This window comes from Cottoperca gobio, unplaced genomic scaffold (assembly GCF_900634415.1).
Source record: "Cottoperca gobio unplaced genomic scaffold, fCotGob3.1 fCotGob3_285arrow_ctg1, whole genome shotgun sequence".
NCBI classification, from domain to species: Eukaryota; Metazoa; Chordata; class Actinopteri; order Perciformes; family Bovichtidae; genus Cottoperca; species Cottoperca gobio.
The window spans coordinates 150,001-165,412 of NW_021166895.1; the positions used below are offsets into that span (position 1 = coordinate 150,001).

General features: G+C 43.6%; 2 protein-coding genes across 5 annotated transcripts in view; both read right to left on the reverse strand.

The window, feature by feature from the left end:
* LOC115005241 (phosphatidylinositol 4-kinase beta-like) overlaps positions 1–1,078 on the reverse strand; it is a 17,660-nt gene extending 16,582 nt beyond the window's left edge. Inside the window, exon 1 of one of the 3 annotated variants that reach the window (XM_029427028.1) lies at positions 955–1,078. The gene's annotated coding sequence lies outside the window, so the exon portion shown is untranslated. The other 2 variants (XM_029427030.1, XM_029427029.1) reach the window with 2 other exon arrangements.
* A 1,493-nt stretch (positions 1,079–2,571) lies between these two features.
* selenbp1 (selenium binding protein 1) lies at positions 2,572–14,804 on the reverse strand. 2 transcript variants are annotated; one of them, XM_029427032.1, is made up of 13 exons: positions 14,742–14,804; positions 10,124–10,177; positions 9,769–9,881; positions 9,294–9,479; positions 8,244–8,364; positions 7,366–7,548; positions 6,936–7,117; positions 5,883–5,961; positions 5,669–5,790; positions 5,491–5,583; positions 4,919–5,037; positions 4,483–4,659; positions 2,572–2,980 (listed from the first exon to the last, which is right to left on the reverse strand). In XM_029427032.1, the coding sequence occupies exons 1-12, from the start codon at positions 14,743–14,745 to the stop codon at positions 4,497–4,499; spliced, it is 1,419 nt and encodes a 472-aa protein (XP_029282892.1). In that variant the 5' UTR covers positions 14,746–14,804; the 3' UTR covers positions 2,572–2,980; positions 4,483–4,496. The 2 variants fall into 2 exon arrangements, with proteins under 2 accessions (XP_029282892.1, XP_029282891.1); XM_029427031.1 differs by having other exon boundaries at positions 2,572–4,659.
* Positions 14,805–15,412: the final 608 nt, after the last annotated feature.

Sequence of the window (15,412 nt, forward strand, 5' to 3'; positions counted from 1 at the left end):
AGATAAAGTTGCTTTAGAAGATAAAGTTACTTTAAAGATAAAGTTGCTTTAGAAGATAAAGTTGCTTTAAAGATAAAGTTACTTTAAAGATAAAGTTGCTTTAAAGATAAAGTTGCTTTAAAGATAAAGTTGCTTTAGAAGATAAAGTTACTTTAAAGATAAAGTTGCTTTAGAAGATAAAGTTGCTTTAAAGATAAAGTTACTTTAAAGATAAAGTTGCTTTAAAGATAAAGTTACTTTAAAGATAAAGTTGGTGGGTGAATCATTAACATTAGTAGATTAATAATTAAAGCTCTGCTTTAAGCAATATAATTTTACCTCCATTCAAAACGTTTAGAATAGAAAGAAAGTATTTCAGACTTTATTGATGCCATGTGACACATAATGCACTTTTGTTAATAACATTAAAATATTTCTACACTTTAGAATTACTACTGTAACTGCAGTAACAGATCTGAGTACTTATTCCACCTCTGGTTTTAGTTCATAATAAAACTATTTGGTTACTAATTGAGTCACTGACTGTTAAAAGATAAACCCCATTGTTAGCCGGCGGACCAAGAGTCAGCTGATGTTAGCCTAGCTTAAAGCTAACTGACAGAAAATAAACCAGATATTAGCATTAGCTCAGACTCTCAGTGAAGTTATAAACGGATTGTTTGCTTAGCTTCATGTTAGCCTAACCAATTGAAGTAGTTGATGCGCAGTTAACCAGCTAACTCAGCGTTAGCATCGTCCTGTAGCCGGTTAGCTAAGAGATTAAACTGAACACAGGACGCAAACTGGCTACAAGCTAACTCGTCCACTCCGCAGTGTTAGCATCAGCATTAGCCGGCAGATATCAAGACAACTGTTGCTTGTTTTTAAAGCTGTATGCTAAGCTAACATTAGCTCTGTCACAGCGGCAGGTAAACTCTTCAGGTGTCAGTGAGTTCACAGGTGCATCAGTCTTACCTGGTGACAGTTTCGCGGGTTTTAAATGAAGTTTTATTCCCAGTTTGTTTCCATTGATGCTCTCTGATCGTCATGTCAACAACAGGGGGCGCTGCTTCTTCTTCTGCGGCTGCTTTTCCAGTCGGGCTCCGGTGCGGTGCTGCCCCCTGCTGGACTGGAGGGGAGTCACTGCAAGGTACTGACCTGTACTTGTGTATATACTGTACAGTACATATATATATACTGTATATATATATATATATATATATATATATATATATATACAGTATATATATATATATACATATATATATATATATATATATACATATATATATATATATATGTATATATATATATACATATATATATATATATATACATATATATATATATATATATATATACATATATATATATATATATATATATATATATACATATATGTATATATATATACATACATATATATATACAGTATATATATATACATATATATACTGTACAGTATATATATACTGTATATATATACAGTATATATATACATATATATACTGTATAAATATACATATATATACTGTATATATATATATATATATATATATATACTGTACAGTATATATATATATATATACTGTACAGTATATATACGTCACGAACAGGAGATCGTTGCGAACCAGGGAGGACGGGGACTGATCCTTCAGAAGGACTACAACCATGACAAAGTGCCAGCCTCACACTGTTCCTTCCTCATTTTATACCAGCACAGAATCTTAGTCAATGGCCGTGTGACAATGACAACCCTCCTCCTTTGGTTTGCTTCTGTCTTTACCTCCGACAAACATTCAGAGATGAAAGGACCGATCCACCTGGTTCCTGATCGTCTTCAGCGAGATCCTGAAGGACCTGAATTGAGTCCACAAATTCTTCTTTTTTTTTTTTAAGTTATATTTTTGGGCTTTTCATGCCTTTATGATAGTGGGAAGTGCAGATTGTGAAAGGGGAGAGAGAGAGAGAAGGGGAATTACATATTGCAAATGGCAAATCATTTTGATTATTGATTCCTAAGGTATTTCAATTGATGAAAATAATATAGAGTAATGTAAAGAAACGAGAAATCATATATTTCTGACCCTGTTTACCAGAACGTGTTCTAGTTTGATTTGTGGGTTTTGTGTTGTTTGCTTCTTGATGGACCTGCTTGGTGTTGATGAAAAATCAAGTGAAGAAATGGTTTTGAGTATCATTTAAAGTAAGGAAAGGGAGAAGGGGAAACAAGGGTGGATATTTGACAGAAATTATACTTCTCACAGCAGAGGAGTAGTCAGATATTGAACTCCTTTATCCCGAGGGATATCTGACAGTCATCTAATTGAGAAGACAAGTAGTCAGAAAAGGTTAAACCAGCGTGTTTAATAATGGTTTTATCTGGATTTTACCATAAACGAAATCTGGGACTCAGTGACGATTGTGTTTTAACTTACTTTGTACAACGCGGACAAAGGGAAGTAAAGTATCGACCAGAGAAGTCGAGAGCCCACTTGATTTTTGAAGTATAGTGCGGAGAGTTGTAAACACTTAAAAACCTGGCAAGACTACGGGTTTCCACATCTGGTTCACTGAGTTTAACACAACTCCAACAATTGGGAAACAACTTTATTGGGAAAAGAAAAAGAATTAAGGAAGTCAAAGAAAGTGAAATCTAAGTAATCAGATGACTTTGACAGTCATGAAGCTTTAAAATGAGGAAAAATAGTGAAAGGAGGAAAATGTGCAAACAGCAGACATAACAGATATGATAGGAACAGACAACACTTCTCAGGATTTTGTTTTGTATCTTTCTCTGTATGGGGTGAATTCTGAACTCAACGCATGCCCTCCGTATGTTCCACACATCACGTCTCCATTACCGAATCAACAATCTCAACGTGTACATCAGCCACCATCATCGCCTGCAAAACCTCCTCCATCATTCTCATCTGCAGTAACATTGAGCTGCGTTGGCTGTGAAGAAGCCTGATCGAGATCATCAGACACACCAGTCATGCTGAGAGCCGTCGTGGAGAGAAAGGAGAAAACAGACCAGAGACAAAAACAGAAAACAGAGTTCACCAGGATACAGATCGTAAAAGACACGAGCAGCAGCAACATGGAGGAGTGCCTGGCTACGGGAGGGGAGGCATGTGGAGGGGGAGGGAGACACCTGACTACAGAGACACAGGAAAAGGGAAGTAAACAAAGCACACACACATGCTCATGCAATGAAGAACAGCTTGCTCAGCTAACCACACACTCTGACACACACACACACACACACACACACACACACACACACACACACACGGACTCTGTGTCACAGGGCACCAACAGAGCAGATGCAGCTCTGCTGTAAAAGCTGTCTCCCAGCCCCCCCTCCCTAATCAAAACTGTTTTTATTTATTTATTTAGTATTTGTCCCCCCCCTACTTCTTCTTCTTCACTGACTCTAGATATGCTTTCCCCTCCTCTCCCCAAGGACACACTTATGTCTCTCTCCCCTCCTCTCTCGCACCTCTCCAGTTTATGGCTGCAGCAGATTGGAAGCTACCTGCTGCCCAAAAGTCTTTCCTCACTTTGCAGGATTGACACATGGGTTAGACCAGGGGTCAAAAGGGAGGAATGTGAAGTGTAATCAATGACTTGTGGTTCACACAAGGCTTCTCACCCACCACCTACACGACCTGTTGAACACCTTCTGATGGACTTCATTGAACTAAGTCCATAAGAAGGCAGAAACTTCTAAACATGCCACTGCAGCTCCAGTGACTAAAGCTTTACTCTGTGAGATAATATCTCTCTGGGGCATTCCAACGAAGGTTTACCATGCCATTTCTCAACTAAGTTCTAGATTGTTGTTTGCAGTACCTTCCCACATTGGTGTGGATCATCAAAGACAACTACCACCGGATCTACGCCAGCCACTGCAACCACTGCCTCACCTCACTGACTCTCCAGAGCAGTATCATAAGTACAAATATTCATTTATTTATCATTTTAACCTTTTAAATGTTGTTTACATAATGCCACTGCTGGTTTTTATGAAACAACACAAAAACAGAATTATTTCCTGTAACTAAATGCTCTGTCTTCATGTTTGTCGTATCTTGACAGAGTGAGATGTGTGACTGATATATAATATATAATATAATGATATAATATACTATAATAGTTTGAGCAGGAAACCATGGAAACAGCAGGTCTTTGTCCCAAACAAATGAAAATAGTCAAAGGTTTCATTCTGATCTAGACGTGAAGCTGAGATCAGGTAAAGCAGGATTTCATTCCACAGATTATATCTTTGGAGCTGACTCGTAGTGAATGATGAGATATGTATTAACAGACAACATGATGGAAACATTAGGAATTAAAAGGCACATATGAGTGAAGCTGCTTGTATTAAGTGAATGTTGTGAGTCAGTTAAGTGATTAAATGTGACTTTATTATGAGATAGTATTTGATGCAGTGATGCAGCATGGTGCGGCTCAGCCTTTCACTTCTCGTGGGTTTACATTTCCACACGCGTCTAGAGCCAGATGTCGGACGTGCAGTCTCCTCCAGGATATCTGAGCTCGTGGGCGAGAGCCGGACCGTCGGGCTCTTTACCGAAGTCCACCAGGAAGCTCTCGTTCAGGGAGAGACCCCCCCTCACGGAGTCCACATCGATCTGCATCATCACCGAGCCCTGCCTGCACAGATATGGACAAATATATTAAATATATATACATAAACAGTATTATGATAGTATATAATAGCAGTATTACAGTATATAACAGTAGTACTACAGTATATAACAGTAATATTACAGTATATAACAGTAGTATTACAGTATATAACAGTAGTATTACAGTATATAACAGTAGTACTACAGTATATAACAGTAGTATTACAGTATATAACAGTAGTACTACAGGATACAGTAGTAACTGAAGTACAGTCAGGACTCACTTGGTCATGTCAGGGTAGAACTGCTTGTCCCAGCCGCTGTAAAGAGACGTCGTCACATAAAGTCTCAGACCATCTAAACTCAACTGCAACATCTGAGGACCTCCAGGGACACGCCTCCCCTGAGAAACAGACAGGTGGAGAGAGAGACAGACAGGTGGAGAGAGAGATCAATCAATAAATAAGAAGTTTTTCTGTAATCCTGCTGACAGACAGACACACCGAGCTGACAACATAACATCTTTGGTGGAGGATGGACCCGTCTGTCCAACATCCTGTCTGTCCCACTGCCTCCCATCAAACAACTTCTTCTTTCAGACCAAACAAGAATAATTTGTGAGAATAAATCGAACTTCTCTTTAAAATTAGAACCCGTGTTTCTCTTGGAGCCTCTTCTCACCGAATCCTTTGGATTTTGCAGCTTTTCTTTTCAGCAGCTGGTCTGGTCTGCCTGTCTTTCTGCCTGTCTCACTGCTTCCTGTCTCACCGCCTTCTGTCTCACTATCTCCTGTCTCTTTGCATCCTGTTTAACTGTCTATCTCTCTGCCTGTATCACTGCCTCCTGTCTGTTGTACCTGGATAAAGCGTGGGGGGGGCTGCGGCTGGTTCTCGGGGTCTTCCAGGACTCTGATTGGACCGTCACTGACGATACTTCCTCCCAGAAACACCTGGAACACACAGACAGGTTAGCTACATGTCTCACTCTCTGAGCATTTACCTGTTCATTACTGTACAGGTGAATTAACATCAGACCTGGCCGACCAATCGTGGGCTCCTCTTGTCTGTGATGTCATACTGTCTGATGTCACCGTGGAGCCAATTACTGAAGTACAGATAATGGTCGTCCAATGAGATCAGGATGTCTGTGATGAGACCTGAAGACAGACAGGGACACAGACAGTGAGACAGATAGACAGGTAACCAGTGAGACAGGCAGACAGACAGAAAGACAGACAGACAGGCTCACCAGGCATCTCAGGCAGCGCCCAGCCCTCGACCTTCTTACTGGGAACACTGATCACTTTCTCTGCCGCCCAGTCACCTTTCTGAAGACACAAAAATACAGAATCAGAAATGTCAGAAAACTTTATCGTAGTGTCTGTGGCTCTAAAGCAGCTAAATGCTAACATCAGCATGCTAACATGCTCTCAATCACAATGTTGTTTGCTTGATTAAGGTTTGGTTGGCAAGCTACCCTTAGATTTTAAGGACTAAACAGTCTAAAGTTCAGGGTTGTTTAGCTGTATAGCTCTTTATCACAAGTGGTCATCACAAATCAACCAGACTGCAAAGTTACGGGGGGAACTCACAAAGAATGGATTGCGGCCACTGATAACTCTATTGAGAGCTCCATATAGAGCATCAACCGCAATCTGCCCAGTGTGAAGGTCCAATTTACAAAAGATATTGTACTAATGATTTTACAATGCAAACACGGACATTAAGTTTTGCAGCTGAATGCAAAAACCTGTTTTTTCTACGGTGTGCAGAGTCGGCCCAGGCAGCCAATCAAATCAAGCATGAAGAGGGTATTACCACTTTACCACTTCCTTCCAGTTTAGACACTGGTAGATGTGGTAGAAACAACGGGGAAGTGGAAAATTACTATACTACTGACTATAGTCCTTCTTGGATCTAGAACTCTGCGGTACTGACTATAGTCCTTCTTGGATCTAGAACTCTGCGGTACTGAGTATAATCCTTCTTGGATCTAGAACTCTCGACTACTGACTATAGTCTATCTTGGATCTAGAACTCTCTGCTACTGACTATAAATCAAATCAAATCAAATTTATTTATATAGCCCAATATCACAAATTATACATTTGTCTCAGTGTGCTTTACAGACTGTACAGGTCCTTAGATCCTCGCATCGCACAAGGAAAAACTTCTTAAAAGAAACCCCAAAATATTTTTTTTTTAAAAGAACCCTGCGGTACTCACTATAGTCCTTCTTGATTCTAGAACTCTCTGCTACTGACTATAGTCCTTCTTGGATCTAGAACTTTGCGGTACTGACTGGTGTTTTGTAGAATCTGAAGACTGATCCCTTCAGAGCACATCCCACGTAGCCCTCGGTGGCGTCTGGGTCGTGGAGGAATCGGACCTCGAGGGGAATAGCACCCTCCTCTCCCAGATCGATCGTCTGCAGTTTCCTGTGGGTGGTCCAGTCCCAAACATGGAGGGAGCTGCCGTAGAGTCCTGGGACACCAAAAACAATGAACTCGTATGAGCTGAGGTTTCTCTGAACATGTGTAGAACTATCCATGAAGTTCTCAAGTTTTGTCTCCGTCAGAACATCCTGAAGTCAAAGATCGTGATGTTACAGACTCAGGTCTTACTGGGATCCAGAACCCTGTGATAAAAACTGGAATTTGATATTATTTTGACACTTCATGAGGGTAAAATAGTTAAAGTAAAGAAAAGATAAATGTTTCCTCTTGACTCACCTTCCTTGATGTGGACGGGATTAAACCCGTCAGCTAGAGCTTTGGGTGCACCCCATTCAGTGCTGATCATCACGTTGTGTCGAGGCTGGTACCAGAAGTCATATCCAAAGGGCGCTGCTTCATCCGGGTGCTCCCAGTTACCGACCACCTCGAACGTCTCACCGTCCAGCAAGATGAAACCCCCTGAGAGGGCGACAGCAGGAGTAACGCTGAAACTGTCCTGAAGGGATTGTTCACTGTGTAAACCGACAACCTCTGAGAACTGATTGGGTACAATTAACCCAAATAGTGACGCAATAACTACAGGAAGTTTGTGTAAAACGATTTGGATGAATATCAGCAGATTATTTCCTGTGAATACTGCATCAGTGATCAGTTTTGCTCCTTTTTAAGGAACTTTTAATACAATTCTCGATCTGTATTATGTATTCTTTTGAATTATTAACAATCATAAGTATTTATTAGGCTTCTTTTTTGATAGATTCACTGTATTCTTCTCTCTGTGCTGTCAGCTCTTTGGTGATTTGAATTTGTGTACAGCAGAACGAGGCTGTTGAGCAGAGAACTGTGAACTTATAACTTATAACTTGAATAAGTATCCAAACTTAAAAATAACTATTTAATTTAGTACACAGAAATGAATGAAATCTTAAGATAAAGTATATATATCATTTTTAAAAAAAGGTTCTCTTACACCCTTTAAACTAAGAAAGCCCCCGTGAAGCTTTGGCGACCCCTAGTGGGGGTCCCGCCCCCAGGGTTGGAGGCCGCTGCAGCAACAATTAGCAGGTTTGTTGTGTCCCGCTGTGCTTCCACATCCCTTCACTTTGGGCAGCTTCTGATTTATATCTTTGATATTATTGTCTGCTGGTGGTCACCTTTGCCGTTGCCGGCCGGATCTCCCATACAGCTGATCATGATCTGCCCGTCGCCCAGACAGTGGGTGGTGTGAGGGTTCGCCAGGCCGCACTTCCAGAACAGATCGACCGGCTCCACCATCTGAAACCAAGACAACAGAAACACAACTCACAACATGTGTCTTGCCTCCGCACAGGACTTAAGATGAACTTTTCACAACTCTAAAGAAAATGTTAAAGTTGCTGCAAGCAGCCGGCCACAGGAGCTCAGCTGCATAAAGCTGCACAGAGGATCAGGGCCCAACACTTATCTGACTTCTGACCACATGTCAAATGTTTTTTTGAATTCTGAGAAAAAAGTTTTTTTAATTTTCAGAACTCAAATATATTTTTCACATGTGAAAAACATGATGAACAGGAACCTGAGGAACTCCTTCCTTAATCCCTGAAGGGAGAATCTAGCGTCCTGGTTCCTCCAGCTGCAAACCAGCAGCCTGCATTAAAGCCTCAGAGGACACCAACGTTATTTATCAGGCTGGAGACAGCAGAGCAACATTTTTTATTCCCCACGACACCGACCCTAATGTCTGTCAAACATGTTAAGCTTTTAAAGAGCAGCTGTGAGAGTGTTTATCCTCCAGTCTTAACTCAGGGTGAACCTTCATCTTCCTCCTCCTTTATTTCCCTTATTTCTCTAAAGTAAAAGAAAGCAGCTGCAGTGTTGAGTCAGTTTATTTTCTCACTACGAGGCCCCACTGAACCCTAACCCCCTCCTTTCGTGGTGCACATTCACAAACTACTTCTGGACAGACAAACACAGCGACTCGGAGAACCTGAAGCTTTCAGGCCCGACTGGGAATCCAGCTTTGGTCTCTGCTGCAGGAATACAGGAAGGGAAGTTAGGAGGGGAGGCGTGCATGGCCCCCCTGTGAAAGGTACTTGTTGTGTCACCAATAATTAACCCCACTTGTGTACGTTGATTGGGCTACGTAGGATGTGCGTCATATCCAAAAGAAAAAGGTGTGCTGCACTAGCGTCGAGCTAAAGCTAATGACCTGCGTCTGCTTGTACCTTGTGCATCTGCGGAGCTCTGGGATTGGTCCCCACGTCAACCACATAGACTCTGGAGGAGATGAGCGACGGCAGAATCAGACGGTTTCTTTTCTTGGAGGCGTCGCCGAAGCAGCTGCTGCAGGCGTTCCAGCCGGAGTGATGCAGCTCATCACGGAGGTTCGGCATCGGCAGCCGGTGGATGACCTGCACCAATCGTTAGTGCCAAACAATGAGAAGGATGCATTTCATTTATTTAAAAGATAGTTTAAGACTTTTGAGAATTTGGCAAAGTGATGCAGAAAGACAGTAAAACAGATGCTGCAGGTTAGAGACAGAAAAACAAAAACCTGAAGGAGGACCAAGAAGAAGAAGAAATGACACAAGACGTTTATCAAGCAGGAGGCGAGAGCTGCTGAGAGAGCAAAGACAAGAAATTAAATCACAAGAAGATAAACTGCAGCAGAAGGAGGCAGGGGCTGAGGACTCGCTCTACCTGACAGTAGGTGGAGGACTTCGGGTCGACGTCGACGGTGGCGAGGTAGTCGGGTTTTAGGATACCAGTGTTGCAGTAGATGCACGGCAGGTACACAATCTCCTCCCGACGACCTTCAACAGGAAAACAACTTTATGTATCGCAAGCGGCAACTTCCGGCTCTGATGAGTGAGGCCAACGCAGAAGGGCCTTAAACCTGCGTCCTCTCTGATAACCCCCGGCCAAACAACATGATGGTGACGGCCAAGATGCCAAACTCCAGGCTTCAAAGCGGTAGTTCACGATCCAACAGGTGACGTCACAGTGACTACGTGACTTCTTAAATTCAGTCTGTGGCATCGACACACAGACTCACCTTTCATGGCGTCCAGCGGGCTGCGGTATCCCGGTCCACATCCTGAACAGGTGGCTGAGAAAACACAACACATAGAAGGTCTTGAAACCCCCTCAACTCTGTTTTTACTGCTGGAGACATCAACCTGTCTATGCATGATATGTATGCTAACACACTTAGCATGTTCACATGCTTAATTATCAGTTATTACAGTTCATCCTGCTGTAACATCACGACACATCCAATGCAGGACTGTTTCAGAATCAGAAATCCTTTATTTGTCCCATGACGGGGAAATTTACATTGTTACAGCAAAGAGAGTAAAGTGACAAGTAACAATCAAATAGAATAGAAATACAGTAACAGCAACATAAGTAATATAAGTACAGTCATTGGAGAAAAGAAAAGTGTAGGAGTGAATATTGCACATGATAGTGTAATTGCAAAAGTTATAAAAAAGTGAATATTGCACAAGGCATTGGTAATTGCACACTGTCGGAATAGACTTTTGTTGGTGTGGTGGTCCACCAGGGGCCGTGGTGATTGTACAGTCTGACCGCTGCAGGAAGAAAGGACCTAAGGTATCTCTCTGTGAGACACCGCGGGTGAAACAGCCTGTCACTGAAGGAGCTGCACAGTGCGGACAAAGTGTCCTGGAGGGGGTGGGACATGTTGTCCAATAGAGAGGACAGCTTGGCCGTCATTCTCCTGTCTCCCACCACCTCCACAGAGCTGGCCTTCTTAACTGGTCTGTTCAGTCTCTTCCTGTCCGCAGCCCCAGCAAACCACTCCATAAAAAATAGCAGATGCCACCACAGAGTCAAAGATGGTCTTAAGGAGTGCCCCTTGCACTCCAAAAGATCTCAGTCTCCCTAGCAGATAAAGCCTGATCTGTCCCTTCTTGAACAGAGCAGCAGAGTTATCTGACCAGTCCAGTTTATTGTTCCGGTGAACGCCCAGATTTTACAATCTCAATGTCCGTACCCAGGACGTTCACTGGTGTTGGGGGGGGAATGATGGCGCCTCCTGAAGTCCACCACCAGCTCCCTGGTCTTCCCTGCGTTGAGCAGGAGGTGGTTCCTCTGGCACTAGAGGACAAAGTCCTGTGTCAGCTCTCTGTACTCGTACTTGTTATTCCCATCAGAGATGAGACAATAGCAGAGTCAGAGAACTTCTGCAGGTGACACTTTGCTGTATTGTGGGTGAAGTCTACAGTGTAGAGGGTGAAGGGAAACGGTGCCAGAACCATTCCTTGGGGGGCCCCCGTGCTGCAGACAATCGTGTCCGTTTGACACTCCTCACGTACTGTGGACGGTTGGTAAGGTAGTCCAGGATCCAGCTGGTGAGGTGGTGATCCACCCCTGAGGACTCCAGCTTGTCCCCCAGCAGCCTAGGTTGAATGGTGTTGAAGGCACTGGAGAAATCAAAGAACATGATTCTCACAGTGCCCCCAGCCTTCTCCAGGTGAGAGAGGGATCTCTGCATCAGGTAGATGACAGCGGCATCCACCCCAATGCCAGGTTGGTAGGCGAACTGAAGTGGGTCCATGGATGGTCTCACAAGGGGTCGAAGATAGCCAAGGACCAGCCTCTCCAGGGTCTTCATCAGCTGCGATGTCAGCGCCACCGGTCTGAAGCTGTTGAAGTCCTTGGGGTGGGGGGTCTGAGGGGTGTGTGTGAGTGGAGAAGCAGGAGATAGAGAGGATGTGTGAAGTAGCTGACAGCTAGGGGTTGAGGAAGGGGGCAGGGTGGAGATGGCAGGGTCGTACACCGGTGATAAGAACAATGGAGGTTGCAGCACGGGGGAATGAGCCGGGGGAGGGGCGCCTGACTGATCAAATCTATTGATCCACTTTAGGTCCCCCTGAGAGTCTGGCTCCTTGTACCCAGAGATGGTTTTCCGGCCTCTCCAGACACGCTAACATTCCTCTGCTGCAGCTGCTCCTCCATCTTATTCCTGTAGGTGTTCTTTCCCTCTCTGATCTTCCACCTCAGCTCCCTCTGAACAATCCTCAGCTCTTCCTTGTCACCTGACCTAAAGGCCCTCTTTTTGTCTTTGAGGAGAGCCTTTATCTCAGGATTCATCCAAGGTTTGTTGTTTGGGAAACATCATACAGTCCTGGTGGGTACGACGTTATCCACACAGAAGTTAATATAGTCAGCGATACAGTCTGTGAGGCTGTTAATGTCAAACTCACTGCATTGTACTGCATTCAGGTGGCTCCAGTCCTACCTCTCCGACAGATCCCACTTCATTTCCCATCACAACCACTCCTCTACCACAGCGCCAGTCACCCAAGGCGTCCCCCAAGGTTCAGTACTCGGCCCCCTCCTCTTCACAATGTACATCCTCCCCCTCGGTGTTGATTCTCCGCCACTTCAACCTGACCGACGACACTCAGATCTACCTCAGCACCAAATCCCCCCATAACCCCCCCTCTCCCACATCGAATCATGTCTCACAGAAATAATAAACTGGAGGCAACACAACTTCCTCAAACTTAACAGCAACAAAACTGAATTCCTCCTCATCGGCTCCAAATCCACACTCAGCAAAACCTCTAACCTGACACTCACCATTGACGACACCACTGTTTCCCCCTCCCCTAAGGCACGCAACCTTGGTGTGATCTTTGACCTCTCCCTCGAGCCCCATATCCGCCATATTGTCAAAACTTCCTTTTTCCACCTCCGCAATATTGCAAAAATCAGACTGTCTCTCACCCGCCCAGCAGCTGAAAGACTGAAAGACAAGGCCCCGCCTTGACGACTGTAACTCCCTTCTATATGGCATCACCGCAAGCTCCATCAACAGACTCCAACTGGTCCAGAACTCCGCCGCCCGACTCCTCACACACACACACACCAAATCTTGGCACCACATCACCCCAGTCCTCAAAGAACTCCACTGGCTACCTGTCTCCCTCCGAATCAACTACAAACTCCTGGTCCTCACTTACAAAGCCCTCCACTACCTAGCCCCCTCCTATCTCACTGACCTCAACCCCCCTTACCAACCCTGAGATCCACCTCAGCTGGTCTCCTTTCCACCCCCAAATCCAAGCAGTTTTGGAGACAGCCTTCTCCAGGGCAGCACCCAGGCTCTGGAACTCCCTCCCCCAAGACATCCGTGACTCTCAGTCCCTCTCCATATTTCAGTCCCGCCTCAAGACGCACCTCTTCTCAACTATCATTTGCTAGCCCCGTTAACCGTATTATAATTATTTTCTTTTTTTCCTTTTCTCTTTCCCTTTCTTCCCTCGTCCTAACCCCTCCCCCCACTTCCCATACTATTGTAAAGCGGCTTTGAGGTCTTGAAAAGCGCTATATAAATTCAATTTATTATTATTATTATTATTATTATTATTATTATTATTATGTGATCATATTTTACTTGTTTTTATTTTGTGGGGCTTCTTTTTAAATCTTGCAGCAGATCTTTTTAGACTTGTGTCCCTTCAGTTAGACTTCAAAGTGAATCCTGCAGAAAGTTGCTGAGAGAGAGTTGCTGGCTGAATGAAGAGAAATGCTGCAGGCTACACACAACACGCCCTACTGTAAAAGCATCACAACAAAACTTTAGAATAAAGAATCTGTAAAAAATACTTCGACCTGCAGCAGAATGACAGAACTGGTCCTGTTACTCTGTTAATGAACAGATACCAAGAGTTGACTTGCCATGTTAGGAACAAACAAACACAGTGTGCGTGTGTGTGTGTGTGTGTGTGTGTGTGTGTGTGTGTGTGTGTGTGTCGTAGCTTATCAATCTGTATTCTCTAACCACAAAGTATGTCAAACGAAGTTTGCCAACAGTAACAGGACGAACTGCATCGGGTCACATTCTGCAGGCTTTTCTTGTCCTGACCCACAATCCTTTGCACAGCAGAAATATCAGCAAGATGGTCAAAGTTCAAGGAGCCGTGTTTTGATAAAGTAGTTTGTCCCAGTTATCTGCAAACCTGCAACAGTATGTACTAACAGTAAAAAGAAAAGTACGAGATTTGTAATGCAGCCTGTGTTGATGCAGAAATATCCCACACACACATTGATTGGATTATTGAGTCTGAATATTGTTTTTTAGGAAAATGCTGCATATTATACCTTGTTGGATATTGTCAGATTACAGAGAACAAAAGAAATAATAAAGTTTAATCAACGACTGAACCATGAATATTAGGTTAAAAGAGTTTTTCTTGCAAAGAAATTTTTCTTCTAGTTAGTATGAAAGTTGGAGACAACTTTGCAGGAAGTTAGCGTTTCATCAACAGCAAAGAAGCAACAAGTTGCTGAGACTTACGTAACTAATTATTTAACTGGATTCAGAATCACCGTCCAGAACCTGCTGTTCCTTTATTCTATGTAAATGTCTTTTGATATGAAATAATATATTAAAATGTCTTCCTTTTGCATGCAAAACGTTAACAAATAAATAAATAAATAAAGTTTTTTTGTATCCTGATCATTTCAACAGACTGCATCTTTAGTTTCCCTCCTGAGCTGCAGAAAAGAGCTTTTCAGAATTAACGGCCTGAATGAGAACAAAGGTCAGCAGGGAGCTGCAGCTCTGTGCCAGGCAAACATGAGATTTAAGCAGCTGCAGGAATGATAGAGGGGGAAGAGATGAAGAGAGATCTGCTCACCCATGTTGTTCTGCTGAGCTGGTGTAGGTTGTGCTGTGAGGACCAGGTCACTGTGAACAGCAGAGTCCCGTGAAAACACGCAGAGCCAATCAGAGGAAGGGGGTGGGGCTTACAGTGTTAACCCTCTGCAGCCCAAAATGTTTCCAATATCACGTGCAGCTGATTAAACACATTTCACATCTCATCACCTGCAGACACAAGCTGACTCTTCTTTCTTCTTTAATTAACTGGTTACATTCAGCTTCAGGTTAATATTTGATGACACAGTTAATGATTGTTTGACCCTGAAGTCGTCACGTGCTGCTCTACTTTTATAATTACATCACTAACCATCGACAGTATGTGAGGAACCGGGAGTGTCACTTGGACACGATTGTCTGCAGCACGGGGCCTCCAGGGAACGGTTGTGGCACCGTTTCTCTTCACCCTCTACACTGCAGACTTCACCCACAATACAGCAAAGTGTCACCTGCAGAAGTTCTCTGACTCTGCTATTGTTGGCCTCATCTCTGATGGGGATAACAAGGAGTGCAGAGAGCTGACACAGGGCTTTGCCCTCTGGTGCCAGAGGAACCACCTCCTGCTCAACGCAAGGAAGACCAGGGAGCTGGTGGTGGACTTCAGGAGGCGCCATCATTCCACCCCCCCAACACCAGTGAATGTCCTGGGAA